At 46.1% G+C, this 23,280-nt stretch overlaps 1 protein-coding gene across 3 annotated transcripts in view; it reads right to left on the minus strand.

Annotated features, from left to right (window-relative positions):
• Positions 1-4,235: 4,235 nt before the first annotated feature.
• The window catches only part of AOAH (acyloxyacyl hydrolase), a 190,973-nt gene continuing 171,928 nt past the window's right edge, over positions 4,236-23,280 (minus strand). For 2 of the 3 annotated variants that reach the window (XM_070058395.1, XM_051852733.2), the window contains 3 exons: positions 22,494-22,590; positions 16,369-16,445; positions 4,236-5,154 (listed from right to left, as the gene is read on the minus strand). In XM_070058395.1, coding sequence (XP_069914496.1) covers positions 5,026-5,154; positions 16,369-16,445; positions 22,494-22,590 — 303 coding nt within the window. In that variant the 3' untranslated portion in view covers positions 4,236-5,025. 3 annotated transcript variants of the gene reach the window in all.

The raw sequence follows: 23,280 nt of genomic DNA on the forward strand, positions 1-23,280 counted from the left end.
GGTATCCTTAAAGTGTTGGAGGTTTTCTTGGCTCTTAAAAAGATTTTTTTTAAAAATCTGACTGATTTATTTCAAATGATCTATATTCAAGCTCAGAAATTCTTTCTCCTGCCTTCTTAATTCTGCTGTTAAAGATTTAAACTGCATTTTTTATTTCATTAATTCAATTCTTTAGCTCCAAAATGTCTGACTGGTTCTTTTTTGTATTCCCTATCCCCTTGTTGAATTTCTCATTCATATCCTGAGTTGTCTTCATAATGTTGCTAGATTGCCTGTATTCTCTTGCATCTCATTATTTTGAATTATTTGAGAGACACTTCATTGATTTCCATTTCTTTAGTGCTGTCACTAACAAGTTATTATGTTCTTTTGGGGACATTGCATTACCTTGTTTTCTCATGTTTCTTGTATCCCTACATTGCTTTTTGTGCATCTGATAGGTCACTTGCTTCTACCAGTTTTTGGATGGCCATCTTAGTAAAAGACTTTCTGCTAGTGATATGTCCTAGGATGTTGGTTGGATTAGCTGTGCTGGTTTTGTCTCAGGTGGGCACATTAGTGTAGTGACCATGTGACTCCTTTGGCTAATTCAACACTGACAAAGTCTGTGTGTGTCTCCGTAGCCTAGGCTGCTGGGGTTGTGGGACTGCACTGCTGGTTTGGATGCAGCTACCTTATGTGGGACAGCCCTGGGTACAGTATGCCTGGCTGTGAGTATAAGGCATCCATCAATTCCTGCAGCTCACATGAGAGTGGGGCTGCCCCTGTGGATCCAGGTGGGTGTGGTTCAGTGAGTGAGAGTAACATGGGAGTTGGGTTACACCAATGTACCCATACAGGGCACCTGTCAATGTCTGAGGTCTATACAGGTAAACATGGGGCCTCCAGGACCTAACCTGTCCACAGAGGTCTGGCCAGCTGCTTCAAGGGGGTAGGAATTGATGTTGCCTCTCCCTGGGAGGAGCAATATGCATACCCTGGGAGGGCAGCAACTGTCAGTGACCATCTTTGGAGACTTATTGCCTATGTTTTGTAATGACAAGAATCGTTGGTTATAATGCAGAATGAAAGAAGAAATGGGTGGGAATGTAATAGACCTGTAGTAACATTGGCTGTGTTCTTGACTAGTTTTTGATTTAATTCTACAGATAAAGTCAACACTTGCATGTGTGGTGACCAAACCACACCCTGGTTACAATGGTGATGAAAGCCATTGCTGGTTGACCATTCAGCATGCTTTACAAAGGCTATTTTCTAATTGCTAGGATTATGAACCCTGCAGTCATACAGCATGGTTTCAAATTCCTGAGTCACCATTGATTAGCCATGCAGTCTCAGGCAACTGCTCTCAGCCTCTAGTTTCATATCTGTTAAAGGGGATCATCATGGCAGACCTGCTCCATGAGGTTGTTGTAATGGGTGAGATAATACATGATCTCTGCTCTTTGTTTAATCCCCTGTTAAGCAGGCACTAGCTCTTGTTCATGCTTACAACAAAGCTGGGAGTCAGGTATCCTTGCTTCTATTTCAAACAGGAAGTGACTGATGCACCAAGAGATTAAGGCTTTCAAAGTCTGTTGCTCCTTGAATTCCCGCTGGTTATATTTTGATGTGCCCCCCAGCTCCAAGAGGACAGAGTTTTGTTCTTTCTATGAGACAGAGTATCTTCTGATCCCTCAAAAGCCCTCTTCTCTCCTGGTTGCCTCACTCAACATCCTGGCTCTGGCTGCTATTTGCAGAGTTCCAATGTGGAAATCCCAGTAAAGACATCAACACCTGGAGTGTGCATCTTGGAGTGCACAGAGTCCCTGGGTGAGAGGGAAAGTCTCCAAGCCCTGAAGCTGCCTTGAGAATGGACATACCATGGAAGCTATGAATAAGCCCTCCCACCCATCCTTCTGCTGGAGTTTGTTGAACCACAGCTTTGCGAACCTCTGAGTTACATGTGCATTGCTCTGATGCCAAAGGGGTTCCTGTAAATGCCCCACGTAATTAATTATAAACAAAGAGTACAGTGCCCTGAGAACTCAGCAAGCTTCGTTGTGTGCTCTTTATGTCTCCTCTGCATTTCCATCCATCACAAGGCTTCAGAAGTGTAATCCTCCTTAACGACAGATTCATGATGAGGAGGCCATTATTTTTTGATACGGTGGTTTTAAGAAGTGACCCAGAAAACAGGCATTAAAAAACAACCTTTCCCCACTCTCTTTTATTCCAAGCAAAGGACTAGATTAAAAGAGCTCTCTCTTGTATGAATATTTATGCTAGAGCTTCTGCCAAATCAGATTAGGGGAGTTCATCCTGCAGGGCAAACACGGATTTTGCAGTCAAATTTAATGAGAAACTGGCATGTTAATAGTGTATTGATGCATCCCTTCATCGGGACATCCATACAGCACAGCAAATGTGCATCACGTGTCTGGGGCCCAGGAGAGATGCAGCCTTCATCACTTTTAGTTCTATCAAAAAAGCTACTTCATAATGAAGAGAGATCCATAGATTTTTCTACCTCACACCAAAGATGAAGAGTTGAGAATTCAGGTCTTAAATATGTAAGAAAGCCCTTTCTTGAGACTGTCGATGAAGGTGTTGGACTGAGGCTAATCATCCAGGCCACATTTTCCAAGAACTCGATGCCACAGGTGTAGGTAGCACCGGAGGAAATGTTGGGTGGAGATGTTGGTAATGTTGGGTAAGTGGTGAGCTGAACAGACCTATTTACTGCAGATCTTCTGCCCTGTGACTTTCCAGGATGCAGTAAGATTACACGGTGCCTCCCAACTGTTCAGATTGTGAAGTTCTTCCTTTCCCGGGAACTACTTCCTGCTGCACAGGAGACAACCTTTATGGGCCATGCACCTGCTTATTAAGCTAAGGAGGCATGTGTGTGGGGGGGGTCCCATCTCATAATAACATTTTTAATTTTTAATTAATTTATTTATTTGTTTGAGAGGGTGAGAGTGAGCATGGTCAATACCATTCACTCCCCAAATGCCTACAATGGCGGGGACTGGACTAGGTCAAAAGCGGGAGCTAATAACTCAATCCAGTGTCCAGCATAGATGGCAGGGCCTCAATTACTTGAGCCATCACTGCTGTCTCCCATGGTCTGCATTAATGGGATCTCTCTCTCTCTCTCTTTCTTTTTCTCTCCATTTCAAATAAAATGAAAATGATTAGAAAGTTAAAAGGGCCCTACTGCGCCTATGCAGTAGGGCCAGGGCTCCGAACCCAGGTTCCTTTGTCCTCTTGCCTGAGCCTGTTCAGAAGATGGAACTTGTTCTCCTAGGGTGGGGTAGAGGGGTCACTAGACCCTAACACAATTTAAATTTGGGAGAGGTCGGGAAATGACAGGAATGGGGGTGGCATCTGGATGGAAAAAAAGAGGTGCTCAGGCCCAGGAATCCTCTCTTTCACTCTCAGAAACTCCTAGGCGCCCTCCCCCATCTTCTCTTCCTCCATCAACTTTAAAATAATTCCAGTCTTTCAGTGCCTTTTGGAAGAAAATCAGAGCCTTAAACAAATTCTGCCCCCTGCCCCACCCCAACACACACACACACACACACACAACAACAACAACAACAAAAGCAATACAAGGTTGTCAATGTCACTGGTTTTCTGGGAAACAGGAATTAGAATAGCAATAGGGTATGAAAACATTTGAAATAGAGGGACTGGATAGGATTCTTCCTAGAGGAATATACAGTTAGTACAGCATTCTCTGGGTTTACTGAGTCTGAATAATTAAGACTTCAGATTTAAAAACAACAGCAAAACAACACTGTGACTCATATTGATACAGTCATGCTTAAAAACACATGAGACTTTGGGACATCAAAACTAGCAATGCAATGAGCAAGATCCTATAAGTGGACACCTCCCACTGGAGGAGACGGATGGATACGCCGGGCTTCCACAGCCCGACACCTCACTTTCCAATTCATCCTCCTTGTTTCTATTTCCTGCTTGAAGCAAACAGCTCCTGACACTGGGTTGGTGTCTCTTGTTGATCTGCCTCCAGGGAACATGTGCTACTGTGCTGAACCCAAAAGTCCTGTCCATGTGACAGAAATGAATGGAGTGATGGAACTTTAAGTATCTTGGCCCCCAAAACTAAAGCTCACAACAACCTAGGTAATTAGTCTTAGGACCAGAGGTAGACCTACCATTCTACAGACAGAGAGTGAGTCTTCAATAGCTCACAGCCAAAAGAAATTTGGTGGAGGCAGTACTCCCAATTTGATCACAGTCTCTCTTTTTTTATTTTTATTTTTTAAGCTTTATTTTATCACTTATCAAACACATCAGAAAGCTTACCAACAGTGCATCTTAGGATAAGTATAAATGAAAGTCTTCCAAGCTATCAACAATAATCAACACATTTTATTTTCCTATTCTTTCTATTGACAATGATATCGCAAAATCATTGTTCTAAGAGGTGATTAGATTTTGCAGTGAAAGAATGTAAGAATATCTTTTCAAGAAAAAAAGTCGTTTTTCCATTATAGTACTTGCACATTTCTCTTCTCCTTCTATGTAAGTATTCAAGTATACACCTGATTTGCATTTACTGTTCTGGGTTCTGTTTTTATGGAGGGCTCCATGAAACCTGGAGCATCCCTCTTGTGAGTGTCATTGGCAGCTGACACGCAGTCTTCCTTGGAGGACCCTCTGCTTGCCAGGCTGGGCCACCAAGACCCTGGGTAAGCTGCCAGCCATCTCTGGATTTCTCATGTGGGTTTTGAAGCCCCCTTTCCAGCAGTTAGCTGTGAAAGGGCACAGACACTCTCTTGCTTGGCATGGTCCCGAAGCACTTTGCTAAAGGTTATTTCAGGGACAGTTGGAGGGGAAGAGATCCCAGAAGCACACAGCATCGCACTGTGACTCAGATACGCTCTTAACTGAGAGAAAAGCATTTTGTGAAGATCCTTTGAGCCCGGGGCAGAGCAGCCCCATTCAGGCGTCAAGCGAGTTTGTCCAAGTTTCTGCCTCCCTGTTCTTCCCAGGGGTGTGTGCTCCTGACACTCAGTGCCCGCCTTGGTCTCCAAACACCTCTTCAATCTGGGGGTTGAATGGATTCTCCTTCCCCAGGACGTCGGGCCACTGGCGCTGCACCTTCTCCCACAGCTGATCCGCAAACAACAGCAGAGCCACCTGCAAGACAGAACCATGGGACAAAGGAAAGGAGAATGATAACAAACACTTGCCCAGTGAGATTCACCAGATTCTGTCTGTGGTGTCTGTTTAGTCCTCTGCCCTCGACAGGGGTGGGGTCTATCACTTGGTTCTGATCAATGGAGTACGCAGTGATGGGCCGATGTCACTTCAGTGATTCTGTTCACTGGAAACGACTTGGCCTGGCCTGGGACTGGCTTGGCACTCCCTTTGCTGTGCTGCTGAAATAAGAAACTCCTGGCAGGGAGACAGAGATGGCCAGCAGCTGAAGTCTGCCCACAACTCAGCTCCGCCCCCGCTGAGTCTCGGATGAGGGCGTGGCCGAACGACACACCTTGAGTTTGGTTTGATGAGGTCCTAAGCAGACTCCATGATTAAGCTGTGACCGCACAGAAATGGTGAGACAACAAGACTCTTTTAGGCTGCTAAGTTTCTCATCACTTGTTGTTGAGTAATAGATAATACATGTTTCTTCAGAAATCCAGTTGCTTGTTTACCCGTGGTTGGCTAACATTCACCGCAGGCCTAAGCCTTGGGTTTCAGATGTGACCATGAGGAGGCCATCCTTTGAAGAACTCTCAGCCTACTGAGGGTACCACACGTAGAAATGACGCCAGCGCAGCCCCAGAGAGGCCTGAGGTGAGGATGTGCACACCTGGAGGGCGAGAGGCCCAACTCCAGCGGGTGTGTGTGTGCGTGTGTCAGGGCGGATCCTCGGAGAAGAGGACAATGACTGGACTGCATTTTCAGGATCACCAGATGAGTGAGTGGGGAACCATGCATGTGACAGAGGACACAGCATGTGCAAAAACGTGGGAGAGAAGATGTGGGCTGGGAGCTGCAGGTGTCCAGGCAATGAAGCTGCACAGGTCGCCTGCTGGGGGTGGAACTCCCAAAGAGACTGGGAGCATGGAGAGCCTGGTTGGAACCAGAGGCAGGGGCCGTCTGCTTCCGGTTCAGCTGGCCTGGGGCCCACTCCCCACGCTCCAGCTCCATTGTGTCCACGCTGTGAGCAGGACACGTTTTTGGCTGTCCGGTCCTCTCGCTGGCCATCAGAGTGCCTTGGAGGGGAGGCTTTTTTTCTGAAGATAATGCCCTAATTTAATTGAGTCAGTGGGACTCCAGGCCCCACTTGACTGTCTGTGAACAGTGCTGCCCGATGTTCAACAGTAAGAGAAATGCGGTCACTGCAGGCCTCACAGAGGACGCCATTGTTTGGGGAGGGCGATCAGAGACGGCCTTGACTTCATTCAGAGCCGCGAGGCCGTTGGCCCCCAGGCTCTGTTCACAGCTCACCATCCTAATGAGCAGTGCAGCTAACTCCCCTTGTGAAGTAGGGCAGCCCCTTCCCTATTGTCCCCCACTACAGCCAATGATCTGAAGCTCTTGGGGTTAAATTATGTGGACGGATTTAGTGGATGTTAGAAGAAACCAGAATGGATAGAAGCACTGCGCTAAACACCAAAGGATTTTCATGTGTCCCAGAGCTTTCTGTGGCGCTGCCAGAGTTCCATGCACTCGCTCCATAGCCTTGATCACAGCCATACAGTGCCTGCATTGCCAACTCCCTCACATCAGGACACACACCCCCTTAAACATACCACACAGGTGTAACACACATACACCACACACACACACCGCTCACACACATCTACCACACACACCCCTCATTCATACACACCACATATATATATAATACACACCATGTACACCACACATAGCACACAAAACATGCAACCACTTACACATACCACACAAATAACCCCCATACTTCTTAAACATAGACAACACATGTATAGCACACACATATCACATATACCATATACATACCACACAAAACACACAACCCTTACACCACACATATAACACACGTCCTTACTCACACATAGCACATGTCTAACACACACATACTGTTAATATAACACAATAACATACATACTACACACCACAGAAATAACACATGCTACATACACATCGCTTAAACACACACACACAAACACATGCTCACTTCTTTGCACTTAAAAACAAAAGTGAGAGGCCAGCATTGTGGTAAAGTGGATTAAGCCGCCTCCTGTGATGCTGGCCTCCCACATGGGCACTGGTTTGAGTCCCAGCTACTCTACTTCCAATCCAGCTCCCTGTTAATGTGTGCAGGAAAGCAGCAGAAGGTGGCCCAAGTCACACCCACATGGAAGACCCATAATGGATTCTGGGCTTCTGGCTCCATTGCTGCCATCTAGGAGTGAGCCAGCAGATGGAAGATTTCTTTTCCTGTCTCTCTCCCTCTCCCTGTAACTCTGAGTTTCAAACAAACAAACAAACAAACAACCAGGAGTGAGTCGGGGCAGCCTGTCAGGCCATTCAGTTTTTCTGGAAGGGCCAGGTGATCTCCTTCTCAAAGCGCTCAGTGTCTTCCAAGACAGATGCCTGGTCTTGTAGCTGTTCGCCTGCCGCTTCTCCGCAGAGTGACTGCTGCCAGGTCTGCAGAAAATGCTGGTGCCTCCTTTTTTGTCTTGGCGGCTTCCAGCTTGACACACCTGGGCTGCCTTTCCAGCAACTATGCGGCACCAAGGCATTTGTGAGCGTTTATTTCCCACTCTGCTTTGACAAGGGAGGAGATGGGGTGAGGCTTGTAGGAGCAGAATGAAAATGAGAGAGCTCAGATGTGAGCATGTGGTAGCTGTTTGGTTGGAAAGCAATTAGTTGGCTGTCATTCTAGTACAGATTAAAATATTTGAGTGTGCATTGCTAAAATATTGGGTCTAGAATGAGAGTGGCATGCTTATTACTATATTAGTGACTTGTGATAAAACGACCAGCCATAATCACTCATTCAGCCATTTTTTGGACAGATAACTGCTGCATGATTCTCACAAAGCCAGTCTCTGCTGGGCTCCCACCATCCAGTGCAAGGGGCCAGGCGCAGCTGTCCCTACCCCCTATATTCCAAATCTGTGTTTCTTGAACACAGATATCCTTTTGGTTTTCTCTATCTAGAGATTACAATATTAAAGCAAAGGGCATGCCCTGGGTGCAGGAGTAAAGACACTTTGGGGATGCCCACATCCCATTTCAGGGTGTTGAATTCTAGTGCACACTGTACTCTCGAGTCCACTTTCCTGCTAATGTGCATGCTGTGGGCAGCAGGCGGTTGGGTCTCTGCCACCCATGTGGGAGACCCAGATGGCATTTGTCACTTCTGACTTCAGCCCGAGACAACCCCAGCTGTGGTGGGCATTCGAGGGAGTGAACCAGTGGGTAGAAGCTCTGTCTCTGTCTAGCTGTCTCTCTGTCTCTGGCTTTCAAATCAGCAAATTAAGAAAATAAAATATTAAAACCATACCTAATCATTGTCGAAAAATTGAAAAATATATTCAAAATGAGAAAAATGAGATAAAAGTCATTGGTACTCATAATGGAAGTAGCGTTTGTTAATATTGGATACAGAACTTTTCTGATTTTGTATTTGAATTTCTCTCTCACACAAACACTGTGCCTCTGTGGATATCATTTTATAATCTGCTCTTACGGAAGCATAATTTACTCACAGGAAATCCACTCTTCTTGGTCAACAGTTCCGTACGTGTTGACAAATGCACACAGGCGTGTGCTCCCCCACCGGCGTTCTCCGCTCTAATTTACTTTGCTGTCTATTACAAGCATATTTCTGTGTCGCTAAAGGTAGATCTAGATCATTGTTTTTACCCAATACATGGAATTCCATCAGTTGAAAGCCAGCTAGTTTATGTTGCCAGAGGAAACATCTGTCACACATCTCCCTAGTGTTTGTCCTCAGGATAGGAGACAGGGACACCCTCTTGGCCAGGTGCACAGGCCACCAGCAGCACAGAGACCTCATAGGTGACTTGACTTGCTCACTTCCCTTAGTTCCACACATGTGGAAGGCATCTAGTCCAGCAGAATGTCAGGGAATGGGGTATCCTGGTTGTAGGGGGCCCTCTGGTCAGCAGAAAGCATTTCCATGTTTCTTTGTAGTTGAAAGTCTGAGTGTCCACTTTCTTGCTCAGTTACATGTAGACATATCCAATTTACAACGCAGTAAAGCAACAACTTTTTTTCCCCCAGAGTTCATCGAGTTAGCTTTTTGTGCTGTTCTGTGATGTTTTGTTTAATTGCTTGATAACTGCAATTATGCTAAGCCTTCTTCTTTTGGTCTGTGGCCACTGTTGATAATGAAGAGGACGTGATGCAGTCTCTATGGATCCAGGATGCACTCCGGTTTGCTTTCTTGAATGAAATCTCTGATAAGAACTTGTCTGTTGTTGACACTGTGCTTGGTCACTAAAATTTTTGTTGTTGTTAATGCAGCTGTGCTTTAATTAAAAGTTTTTTTAAAAATAATTTTAACAGATACATAAAAATTGTACAAAAGGGACCGCCGCTGTCTTGCAGTGGGCTAAGCCTCCACCTGTGGTGCCGGCATCCCATATTGGCACCAGTTCATGTCCAGGCTGCTCCACTTCTGATCCAGCTCTCTGCTATGGCCTGGGAAAGCAGTAGAAGATGGCCCAAGTGCTTGGGCCCCTGAACCCACGTGGGAGATCTGGAAGAAGCTCCTGGATCCTGGGGTCTGCCCAGTTCCAGCCGTTGCGGCCATTCGGGGAGTGAACCAGTGGATGAAAGACCTTTCTCTCTATCTCTCCCTCTCTCTGATGTAACTCTACCTCCCAAATAAATGAAATATTTTAAAGAATTGTACAGAAATGTTTATGGAGTACCATGTGATGTTTGATACGCGTTTATGCTGTATAATGTCCAATCATGGTAAATATATTTATCTCCTCAAACAGTTGACATTTGTATACGGTAAAAACATTCAAATCCTATCTTCAGGTTTTAAAGAAATACAATTAACCTAAAAGTTTTGCAAGTTGCTTTTACTTTGCTTTTTTGCTCCCCTAGAATAAACATTTCAATGCCTTCTTTTTTTTCCCCCCACTGGAATTGTGGTGGAGGAGTTTGCATTGTCTTTCATAGCATACGATGTCTCTGGTATTGCATTTATATTTCCCACCCCTTCATATGTTTGGTAGGAAGGATGGGCTTGAAGACAGGGTTTTCCAAGAGTGCCTGGCTGAGTGTGTTCCCTGAAGGACCTGTGCTCCCTGTGGACCCACTGGGCCAGGGCACACGCCACTGCTGTAGTGACTTACTACTCACTACGGGGACTCCATGTTTAGTTCTAGAGGGCCAACACTGGTGGCTTTAGTGGATTCTGTACATCAGCTCAGTGGATGGACCCATTTCCGACACAGAGACTGGAGGAAAGCAGCCATAATTGAAGGTTCTGCAGTAATTCACACTTCTCCAGGAAACTGCCTGGGGTTAGAATGAAGTCACTGGGCGATAAGACACTTTGTTATGGGCTCAATTGACTGTTATTGCAGGATGCCAGCTGCCGAGTTCAGATGGCTGCTGTGAGGTTCGGGGGCTTGTGTCCAGGCAACACTGCCAGGCCTCGTGGGGATGCCTGTTCCCCTGGGTAAGGACACATTTGACAGCACCCCTGCAGGCATCTGTGGGCATCTCCAGAGGCCTTGTCTGTCTGTCTGCTGCTGTTCAGACGCTCTTATGGGGCTCCAACCACGTGTGGGTCCCTGGTCCCCTGGGAGCACCTTGCTCCTCCTGAAAATCCTCACAGCAGAGGCGACACAGTAGGATGACGTCCCCTATTGTCCGTGTGAGGCTTTGGTGAAACGGCTCTTTCGTTTTCACTCCTTGCCAGGGTTCGGGATAAGTCTACGGGGAGAGGAGTGGAGGACAGAGATGCGGAGAAGTTTCTTGTTGGGCCCCTGGCGACAACCACAACAGCCACCATTTATGTGACTTTCAGAATTTCTCCTCTCCTCTGATGACAGTTTTCAAAAGCAGCCATGCCTTGTGGCAGAACCAGGTTTTCACTTAGGATGAATTCGTCTCCAGGAAGGTTTCCAGTCCTCCAAGTGCATACACCCATGGCAGGCCCACTCCACAAGTTCAGGAGATCCTCCCGGACGAGACACAACCCCAGCACAGAGCTCACAGCCAGATATAACCCGGGAGTCTCCCGCACTCCAACTCCCTAAGCTAATTGCATTTATTTTGCTATAAAAATGGAACTATTAGAGAAAAAAAATCATATGAACAAATCCTAAACAATAACAACCTTCTTGTACTCTTTTTAAATTCTAAATACTATTTGGAGCAAGATTGCATAGATTTTACCAAAAAACTTACAATGTTTCCATACCTTTTAAGTTGAACTCTTGCTAAATTTAACTCTGGGTTTCACCAGACCAAAGTAAAACAATCCACTGTGAATTCATTTTTCCTGCAGGAACGTGGCTCCCAGGTATCTTGAGAACACTGCTTTTTAACACCTGCAGGCAAGCTGTCACCACCACAGCGTGGCTCCTCTGCCCTCCCCATCTCTCAGAAGTGCAGTCTATTGGAACTGGTTATGTTTGGGTCCAATTAATTTTAAATTTACAAACGGAAAACACAGCAGTGGTCTAAGATGTATTGAAACACACGTAAGGAAAAATACGAATTCCTAGCTCCAGCTCCTCCGTGCTGGTTCAGGATGCCCTTTACCAAAATGATGGTGGCTAGTTGGACTGTAAAGCAAGTTAAATAGATGCGGTCTTTGCTCTGTGGACAGCGCCAGCCTAAGGGGGCTGCTTGGCAAGCCTTGTTTGAGAGTCCCCTGGTCTGGAACACTGCCTCCTTCCCTTCCCCACGTCAGCACAGCTTCCTTTTCCGAGGGACTCCCCAAGTCCCTGAGTCTGAGCCTTCAGTCCTCGGGGACTTAGAAGTTGGGACAAACGGGGACTTGGAGGTTATTGACCTATTTAAGATAAATCCAACACCTTGTCTGGCTCCAGCAATGGGCCTGAAGAGAGAGGAGAGGGCTGATATCACAGACACTTTCTTGTTTGCAATAAGAGTTTGGGGAGGCTGGATTGAGCGGTGCCAACACGATGAGAGGAGAGGAAGTTGTTCTGCAGGCAGCGTGGCCTGGGCAGAGCTTCTGAGGCAGAAGGCACCCAGGATGCCTAGCAAGGTATCCACGAGTGGCCAGAGAGAGCAGGTTTGAAGGATGCCCGTGGCTTATCTAACACTTGATGTTTACTGTGTCTGATCCCAGGCCCAGAAGGCTTTTCAGGACTTCAGATGCTTATCTTTACAGAGATCTCAAAAAGCAGGTGTTTGAACAGGTAGAATCATTGCAACTTCTGCAGGCCACAAATCAGGGTCTTAGGTCTTTGAAATTCTGTTTCTTTCCTAAGTCATTTTTCTCAGTCCCTCTGGACTTCCAGCTCCCTCCCTAACCATTCTCCATGCTGTTGTGACTATAGGGGTCTTTTAAGAACACTCAACTGGTTGTTCCTTTCTTGCTTACAAGGCTCCAGTGGGTTCCCATTCCCCTCGGGACAAAGGTCAAACCTCACACTAGCCTTGCCTGCCACGGCCTCTGACAACTTCTGTGGATTCCTCTCTCTCAACTCCACTCTCAGACTCTTAGTTGCAGGTGCACTGAAGCTCTCCCTGCAGCCCTCCCCTCCCCGCCTTGTAATCCTTCAGTGTGCATGCTTTCTGTTCCTACCCAGGCCTTTCCCTGGCAGTGTCTTCCACTCAGAACACTTCCTACAACCCCAGTCCACCTGCTGCTTCCCTGCACTGGTTCATGGTCTTAGCTCTGCCATCACCTCCTCTCCCATTCTATCCACCCAAAGGCTCCCATGGCTTTATGTGCGGGCATGGCTGAAGGCATTCACCCCATTATGTTGAATTGTCTCGTTGCTCATCATTCTTCTGCACACTTTCATCTAAAATGGCAAGGGTGCCTTATTGTTCACCCTTGAATTCTCACTGTGCCTGGCACAGAATTGGCAAGTCACCCATCTGGACTTTTCGGCTCAACCTCCTTGATACATAGACAGGTGTACTGTTGCCCTCTGTGGATGCAATCAGACCATGCTGCACACTTTATCACCTACTACTAGTGTGGGAACAGACCTTGTAGGAATCACACAGGATTAAGCACACATCTAGCTTCAGCATTTGGCTGGGTTTTGTAACCAGTTACAGGTGCAGCAGTTTGAGCAAAAGATAGATTCTCAGTTTGACAGATGCTGAACCCTAATATCAATGTTGAGCCAGGGATGGAATGATTATTTGACAGATGAGGCAAATATGTCCTGAGGGTTAAAACAAAGCTGTCTTTGATTCTTTCCTTTTCAGTTGTTCCTATGGGACACTGCCTGGTCATCTTTTTATGTCCCCATTCTCTGAATAAAAAGAGTAAAATTCTAGGGTGTGCAAGAATGACAAGAACTACCACCTACTTATTGCCAGGAAGAAGGGCTTCACATTAATCTAAAATCAAAGACACAGTTTCTTGGACAATCCCGTCTTATATTTGACCAGCTTCTAGCCAATGATTCTCTGATCAACACATCCAATTGTGGTTAGGAAGCTCAGATATTCTGAGGCGCATTACTCAGACTGTTATTATTATTATTGTTTTGGTTAATTATTTATTTATTGACAGGCAGAGTGGACAGTGAGAGAGAGACAGAGAGACAGAGAGAAAGGTCTTCCTTTTCCTTTGGTTCACCCCCCAATGGCTGTTGTGGCCAGCACGCTGCGGCCAGTGCACCGCGCTGATCCGAAGCCAGGAGCCAGGTGCTTCTCCTGGTCTCCCATGCGGGTGCGGGACCCAAATACTTGGGCCATCCTCCACTGCACTCCCTGGCCACAGCAGAGAGCTGGCCTGGAAGAGGGGCAACTGGGACTGAACCGGTGCCCCAACCGGGACTAGAACCCCGTGTGCAGGTGCCGCAGGCACAGGCCTATTTTGGTTATTCTTAACAGTGAAGTGTCCATTTAATACTCACTTTAAAATTTATGCAATACTTGCTAATTTCACTCACTGTTTATTCATCTGTTGGAGGATATCACCTGTCATCTCGTTTTCTTTCTCAGGTAATTTTTGGCCTGGGGCTGGAGCTGGAGTCCACCAGAGGGGCACTCCTCAGCTGTGCTTCTCAGACCTGCACTCTTGCCATCATCACAGCACACTTAGCAAGTGCTAAGTAGTCAGGATGACTGCGGTCGGTGGTGGGAGTTGCCTGAAGGGCCAAGGCCCACGCTTCCTGCACGGGACCCGCTTTGCAAATGTTACAAGTGGCAGAACCCCTTTTGCTTCTGTTCTTGAAGATAAAGACGTATCATGAGTAAGTCCAGTCAATACAACAGATAAGAGTGGAGCTTCTCTGGTTGGAACCCAGAGAACAAGGGTGGCGTGGGGACGGGAGGGCTTGAGTCCCGCCCCTCGAAGAGGCTGAGTAGGGCTGTGTTATGGGATTGCACTCGGAATCTGAGCTGAGAGGCAGCTCTCGCGCAGATGTTGCTGGGGACATGATGCTGTCCTCACACATCTTTTGTAGAAGAATCTAGAAGAATCCTCTCACTTCTGGGAACCCTTGTGATTTTTTTAGTTACTTGATTTATTGTTTCTCTTAAGGAGGCCATGACAGACGCCCCTCTTTGCATCAGCCACAGAAGGCCTGGGGTTGATTTTGTAGCCCCCTCTGGCAGTTTCTCAGGATCGGCCTGTACACATTTTATGAACATAGACATTCAGCCAGGGATGCAGGTAGAACATTGCTGTGGCTTGGACACGGCTTGAATTTGTCCCCTAGAGATTCCTATGTTAGAATCTTGGTCTTCAGCATGGCAATAAGAGGAGACCTTTTTAAAAATTGATTAATTAATTTGAAGGAGAGAGAGGACTAGCTCCTATCTGTGGGTCACTCCCCGGATGACTTGCAATGGCCCCAAACTGGAAACCAAACCTGTGGGCCAGGAACCCAGTCCAGGTTCCTCTATGGGTGACAGGAGCCCAATTACCTGAGCCATCACCACTGCATCCCAGGGTCTGCATTAGCAGAAAGTTGGAGTCAGGAGTGGAGCTGGGGCTCAATTCCAGACACCTGGATGTGGGATGTGGGAATCTCAATTGCTAGGCCAAATGCCTACTCCTGGTAGGACTTCTAAGAGGTGGGCCTAGTGGGAGGTCATTACCAGGCCCTCCCTACACTCTGTCTTCTTGTGCTACCATGTGCTCTGTCCCTTGTACACCTGCTCTAGCCATTATGCCATCTGCAATGAAGTGAAGCAGCCGGGGGGTTCTTTGCAGGAACCAGTGCCATGCTCTTCATACTTTCAGCCTCTAAAACTTTGAGCTAAATAAATTTCTTTTCTCTACAAAGTAGCCTAGCCTCAAGTATTTTGTTATAGTCATAAAAAATGCAGTAATACAAATACTATTTTCTTTTTCTTTGAATTTCACTTAATTCTATTTTATTTTATTTTTTATTTGACAGGCAGAGTTATAGACAGTGAGAGAAAAGACAGAGAAAGGTCTTCCTTCCGTTGGTTCACTCCCCAGATGGCCGCTACAGCCGGTGCGCTGCGCCGATCTGAAGCCAGGAGCCAGGTGCTTCCTCCTGGTCTCCCATGTGGGTGCAGGGCCCAAGCACTTGGGCCATCCTCCACTGCCTTCCTGGGCCACAGCAGAGAGCTGGACAGGAAGAGGAACAACTGGGACTAGAACCCGGCGCCCATATGGGATGCCAGCTCCACAGGCAGAGGATTAACCGAGTGAGCCACAGCGCTGGCCCCAAATTTCACTTAATTTTAATTGAATTGTTTATCTTATACACATGCGTTTATTATTTCTAATCCTTTATGGAACAAAAAGTCTAAAAATGAACACACAAGGAGTCAGCATTGTGGTGCAGCGGGTTGATACCTAGGATGCTTGCATCCCACATGAGTGCTGGGTTCTAGTCCTGGCTGCTTCACTTCTGATCCAGCTCCCTGCTAATGTACCTGGGAAAGTAGTAGAAGATGGCCCAAGTGCTGGGGCCCCTGCCAGCTGTGTGGGAGACCCAGATAGAGTTACATGCTCCTGATTTCAGCCCCGTGCTAGCGGTCTTGGCCATTTGGAGAGTGAACCAGTGGATATAAGCTCTCTCCTTCTGTGCCTCCCCACCCCCCAACTCTGCCTTTCAAGCAAATAAATCCTTAAAATGGCTGAATAAATAAGCACACAAATGCCTACCTATGTTAAAAATAAAACATCCAAATGATAGTATTCAGCAACTATTATGTAACTGTGCTTACCTCGTTGGGGTGGAATCCATCAACAGCTTCGATGAGCTCCCAGGGCTGGCCGCCCATCTTCTGCCACTCCTCTACGACTGTGGGGCACAGAATCAGAGTTATAGACAATGGTCAACAATGAGGCCAAGAGCTGCCCATTGCCCTCTCAGGCTGATGCTGACCCAACCATGCCTGCCTCTGAGCTGTTACCTTCTGCTGGGGGGCTTTCCAAGCCAAAACGATCATCCCACCGTGTGATATTTTTTCTAACTCAGGAGGAGAATGTGTGACAGTGTGGATGAATGTGGCGTGTGTAGCAGACAGGACAGTGGGAAAGATGAGCTATGAAATACTCTACACTAAGGCAAGTCCATCTTATTCTTCAGTGCAGTGGCACAGAGTCCCAGGAGGGAACAATGTCACATTTTGTTAGCATCTCCTATCCTGGGCTGCCATTTGCGGACACTGATTTCATGTGTCAAGCAATCACCTTTAACAATCATCCAGTGAGTCAGAGATTTAATTGCACAAAATTATTTGAACATCCCTCTTAGAGTAGGGTTACAGAGAAACTGCAATAGCCCCACAGTAATGAAAAGCAATAAGACTGTCCTTCAACACGGGGTAGAGACCCAGGATGTCAGTGACTCCAAGGCAATAGCACAATTGATTCCACATTGTAATTTCATGCAGTCAATAAGAACTCTCCAAGGAGATTTCAAATCCCTAGAGAGCCTCAGAGAGAAACACTGGAAACCGCTCTCCCCTGCACAGCTTACACCCTCACTTGCCCAGAGTTCAGCAAGGCCAGAGGCACAATAAATATTCCTCCAGTTCCTTTCTCTTCACCCCCTCCCTAGAAAACTCAAGGGCTAAACTCTGTGCTCTCTATTTCTCTGCTTTTTACCCCGAGGGAAGGATGGAGATTCTGTTTGGGGTTTTGATAGAACAAAAGAAGCTGGACTTTCCAGGGACTGAATCAATACTATGCTGCTTTTGCAATTACTGCACTGCCAGTATCATACGCTCCATCCCCACTCACTGCCCAGTCCTGTCCCTTGAGGGGCTGCAAAGGAGGCTGCCCTTCTCATTGTGTGGACTGAATATGTGTCTCACCCAAATTCACTTGCTGAAATCATAATCCTTGAAGTATTAGGAGGTGGGGGCTTTAGGCAGGTGATTATGCCATAAAGGTAGAGCCTTCATGAATGGAATTAGTATCCCAGAGAGGTTTTGTTGCCCTTTTGAAAAAACCAAGTGAGAACACAAGGAGAAACTGGCAGTCTGCAACCTGATTAGCAGCCCCTCACCAGAATCTCCCCACACTGGCACCTTGGTCTTGGACTTTCAGCCTTCAGAACTGTGAAAAGTAAACCTCAGTTGTTTACAAGTCACTCAATGTACAGTATTTTATTATAGCAACTGGAACCAAGAAAAATGTTAAGAAAATCTCAGGCAGTGCTAACAGGACCAGGTCAATGCGAATTGAACCCAATCAAGATATCAAGTAGAGCCTTGGGAGACAGAAGTCACTGGTATTCATTAAACACCGAGCTGTGGGCCTGACCCAGACCCTGCAGCATCCTCTGATTTTGTGGGAACAGGCAGCTTCTGACGGCCCTTTTGACTCTGTAGAGAAGGTTGAGGGGCAAGTTGCTTGGTCTTCATCGGTCAAGTGAAAACCCAGAGAAGAGATCTAGAATGCAAATGTGAGCCTTTTAAAGACATAAGATTAAGTCAGACTTTGTTTCTTCAGAGAAATGTTTACTTGGAGCCTGGTCTTCAAAATCAGATTTGTGTAAACATGTATTTCCTTCAGTGCAATTCAATTTTGGCACCAAGGTTGAAAGTTATTCCAGGCTAGTTCCATGTGGGCTTGCATTTTACATGGGTTACTAACTCCTAAACTAAAGACTATGACCTAGGAAAACGCAGGGGTGTTGGTAGACATCTCTATGGAGGAAGTGGACATATGTCAGTCATTAAAATTTGTGATTATTTTTCAAGCTTAGGAGGGAAAGTCAGTCCCTTCTACTCTTCCTAAAGGCTTGAGCAATCCTATATTATGGGTATTACAAGAGGAAAACTCAAGAACAAAAGCATAAAGAAAAGAAAAAGGATATTTTTTGCTAAGTTTTACAAAGGAGCATGGTGTGCTCTAGGGCAAGGGGCAGTGGGAAAATTTCCTTTTTCTTACCGTCATATCCTAGCAATTTTAAATGTCATCAGTGATACCATCTTCTTTTCTTCCAGAAAACGTCTTCCTGCTCCCCAACCCTCACCCCTCCCCTACACAGGTGGGTGCTGCAAGGGAGTCCCACCTTTGATAGAACTGGCTGGCCGTGGTTTTTCAAAGAGCCAACAGCTGTGGTGGAGAAAGACCCAGAGAATGCTTGCTAGCTCTCTGATGAACAGCAGCACTAGCAAATACTTTGAAGAGGAAGTGGCATCCTGGTCAGGACCACGAACCCACTGGCATTTTTATAAAAATCTACATGGGCTAGGGGATGGACTAAGGAGCGCGTTACTCCAATTGAGTTGAGTTGGAAGCTGAGGGCAGCTGTAGGGATATTTGAACTGTCAGGGTAAACATTGGCCTTTCAGCCAACTGGCATTTTCTTCCCTCTGTTGAGGAGGTGTGACACAGATGAGGAAAAAGGACATCACCTGTGCAATTTGGCATTTCCCGAAGGGAGGAAAAATTGCTGCCTCTGTTTGGTTTGTAACCAGTTGGAGAATGAGTCAGCAAGGGAGAAAAACGTCTGCAGGTGACCAATCATCTTTCATGGCTGGACTGAGGCTGTCAGAGTGGAGAACAAACAGGTTTCATGCCTATCCTCCAGGGACAGGGACCCTCAACTGCAATTCACTGTCACAAGGACGTGAAGTTGTGAATTTCAGTGTCATGAAAAATCAGAATATTTGTGATGCAATAGTCAGCTCAGATATAGTGCTGAAATGAGAGATCTTCAGGGAACTATTAAGGATGAAGATGTAATAAGTGGCTCCAGGGGTTTTTCTTTCTGATAACAGGGAAACATGGCCACAATAAGCGGCATTTCTATCATCTCCTTTGGAAAGGAACTCAAAGTAAGCCACTGATGCCAACAATGCATGGTGGTGATGGGGTGTGGGCTGGGCATTGAAAGAGAACAAACACTCATTGTTTCTGCGTCATGAGAAGCATGTGGGAGCTGCTTTCCACGCACTGAGGATGGCGATGGTGGGAGACTGCCAGGGGACACCATCGTGTCCTTACTACTGCACAAGCTTTGCTTCACTTCACCCTTACCTAGGCCCCCTGGTTTAGTTCCTGCCACCTTCCATACAAGGAAACAAGGGCTGAGTGGTTCTCTCTTTGCTCGAGGACACACAGGTACTCTGGGTCGGAGATGACAGAGGAAAGCAGCTGTGCATTCTGGGCTCTCTACAGCAGCACACTGCACCCACAGGAGGTAGGTCTGCAGGATGATGAACCACCCCAACATGGGAGGTTATCCACGGTGATGGATCTGGGAGTGGATGATTGTTCCACCTACTCCAGAAAATATTACAATTTTAAGTTAAAAATTTCCCTTGCAGTAGCCTACCTTTGGGCATAAGCCAAGACATTACTATAGATCCTGAAAATTAGTTAAAAATTTGAGCTCTTTCGGAAGTGGATATAGCAGTACCTCAATACTCTGAGGCACTCTGAGATCAGATGTTCTTGTGGGCAGGTCCTAGGGCACAATCCCTTGGTCTCTACTCCCCCCCCCCCCCCCCCCGGTGCCCATGCATCCTCCCTAGCAGAGTGCCTACTAACTTCATATGGGGAAAATGAAGAAGTTCCTGTACCCAAACTGGGCCTTCACAGTTATTTTCCTTTTTTCTTTTCTTGACAGGTAGAGTTACAGACAGTGAGAGAGAGAGAGACAGAGAGAAAGGTCTTCCTTCCATTGGTTCACTCCCCAAATGGCCACTATGGCCGCCACTGCACCAATCCGAGGCCAGGAGCCAGGTGCTTCCTCCTGGTCTCCCACTTGGGTGCAGGGGCCCAAGCATTTGGGCCAGCCTCTACTGCCCTCCCGGGTCACAGCAGAGAGCTGGACTGGAAGAGGAACAACCGGAACTAGAACCGGCATCCATATGGGATGCTGGTGCCACAGGTGGAGGATTAACCAAGTGAGCCACGGTGCCAGCCCCCTTCACAGTTATTTTCAACAAAAATGAGGAGATTGCCAAGCAAGAAATTCTGTGAATTGTTTCCAAGCAGGGAGAAATACCTGGGAGATTGTTGTCATGTTGATGTGGAATGTTCAGTTCAGTTTAACCTTAAGCATTTAAGGCTGATAAGCCTCTGCTCCCAGTTTGCCAGTTCACCAGTGCAATACTGGTCAATAGCGGGTCAAGGATAAAGTTCTCTCTGAATCCTTTAAGGAGATGATGACTGCTCTGGATGACAGATACTTACATTCCCAGCACCTGCACAATTCTTGGTACATACAAAGTTACTTCAAAAAGCTCACGAAAAAAAAATGGAATTAAGAGATAAATTTTTTTGGTGCAAAAAATTTGAAATCCATCTAGGGTTTTTTTGTAATATGCACTTTCCATGAACTTTTGGAAGACTCCTTGTAGCAAGACAAGAAAAATCTGATGACTGATCAAGTTTTTGGAGCATTACAGAGCCCCATGATGGGCTTCAATGGGCATACACGTGAGCTGGCCTGAGAGTTGTGCTTAAATGCACCTTCTGCTTAGGTGGGTTTGGAGTTGGGCCTGGGATTCTGCCTTATAACCAGCTCCTGGAGGTGTCAGTGTTGCTCACTCAGAACCACACAATGAGCAGCAAGGCTGTGGTTCTTTCCTGCTGCTGGCTGTGTACCACACACAGTCAGGAGAATGATGCTTTTCTTTCATAAAATCATCCCTAAATTTTGTTAGTAGATATGGTATCCTCATTTTCAGTCTGGGAAGGGAAATTGAGAAATGGTCAAAGGATTGCCTACAGTCTCAGAGATATTAAATGACAAGCTACAGATCACTTGGAAAATCTTTAAAAAAATCCTGTGAATATTAGACATACTATATTTTTAATAACTTTGTCTAAATTCAAGGTTGATGATGATCACAGATCACTTGGTGGTGCATTGGTTTACACCAGGAATTCATTAATGAGTTTTCAACTCTGCATTTTAATGAAAGGTTATTTATCAAAATGTCTCTCCCCATGAGAGGAATGTGTGTCACTTAGGCAGGAAATCTAGTTAAGGGAGATGAGACTTGTAGAAAAGATGTTCAGAACTGAAGGACTAGCAACCACAAGGCTGAGCGTGTCAGCTAATGTAATACTCGATAATTCATGACGGCCATCTGCTCCCTCCCAGATGCTTAGGCTGGGGGGCTTGTGGCTGGGAGCGGGAGGATAGAGATGATACCCTCTGAGCGAGGAGCTTCTGTCCTTTGCATACACGGTAAGCTTTTTCATTAGCATCATCTCAGCAGGCAGTCGATCAACAGGGGCCTTTCCTCTCCTATGAAAATGGCTTAGCAATGAAAATGGATCCGAGAAGATTATGGTTAATAAATAATAATTTTTCAGCATCAAGATGTAAAGGCTAAATCAGTAGCTCCAGTGATCATGTCTGTGTTTATATGGTCACTCATCAGATACTCCAGCATTTGTGTCGAATGCTAGAAAAGAAACTCAGTAATATTCTGTCCAGGAATCTGGGATATGAGTTGATGACTTTGCCACAGGCAAATTCCTCAGTCTCTGCCTTAGAGGCACTGCCTTATCACTCTTTTCTGGCACACCTGTCTCAGACCATAGGTAAGCTGGACACTGCTAACCTGGCAAGAACAGAGTAGGCAATTCTAATAGCCTGTAGATTCTCAGTCCAAAGCTCTTTCCAGCTGGTCACTGGCTCTGTTGCTTCATGAATTCTAAACTGATGGTGAAATAAGGAGTTAATGTCAATTCCCACCTTCTCAGAAAGAGCCTCCCACTTTCCTTTTTTATGCACAGTGAGAGCTACCAGTGTGTCAGAATAGGTAGGAGTTGCCCTCCACCATCTGCTGGCTCATCAACACAGCGCTCAGGCAGGCTCTCATTTGCAGCTGCCCCATTTGTCTTCTGTGCAAGCCTAAAACAAGCAACTTACCTTCTTGGAAGGCAAAATCCAGGTAGAAAAGATTGAAGTTCGTAAATTTCTTGCTGGCTGCAATTTTCCTCAGCGTCTCGGAGAGCTGCTGTGCTCTCTGAATACAAGAGAAATGGAGAATCCCGTGAAACCTTGACTTTGACTGTAAGTGGACAATTCAGGCAGAGCAAAGAAACTCATCTGCCCAGTCTTTCCCTTCTTCCTTCCTCCAAACCTTCAGGGGAGAGCAGCTCTGCACATTGAATTATATTCAAGTACAAACGGCCAGTGAACATATGAAGGGTGTTAAAGTTCACTAAGAATCAAATCAGTGTGAATTAAAGTACTAAGGTACTGTTTCCTCCGTGGGACTGGCAAGAATGGGATGAACAACCATGTAGATTCAAATGCTTCATGGGCAGGGGAATGAGAAGGTTGCTTACTCAAACTGTTCCATACAGGAGTCTGGCAATATGGATCAAGTCCTTAAACATGGGCCTCCCCTCTGACTCAATAGTTTTTCTTGGACTTTGTTTTAAGGAAATAGAAGCATACACAAAGAAATAATCCTTATACATACGTTTGTTCATCACAAATGCTACTTACTACAATGAAAAATTGAAAACGACCTGCATGTCCGACACCACAGGAAGGAATAAACAAGGTTATATTTTTATGTTATATATTTTAAATTGTACAACATTATGACATGGAGAAACAATTTATGAACATCAAAAGGCACAAAAGCCTTTTGTTACTGCGTAGGCAAAGTCCCCAAATAGCTACGAATGGAAGTAATAATGGAAAG

Source organism: Oryctolagus cuniculus, chromosome 16 (genome assembly GCF_964237555.1).
Source record: "Oryctolagus cuniculus chromosome 16, mOryCun1.1, whole genome shotgun sequence".
Taxonomy (NCBI): domain Eukaryota; kingdom Metazoa; phylum Chordata; class Mammalia; order Lagomorpha; family Leporidae; genus Oryctolagus; species Oryctolagus cuniculus.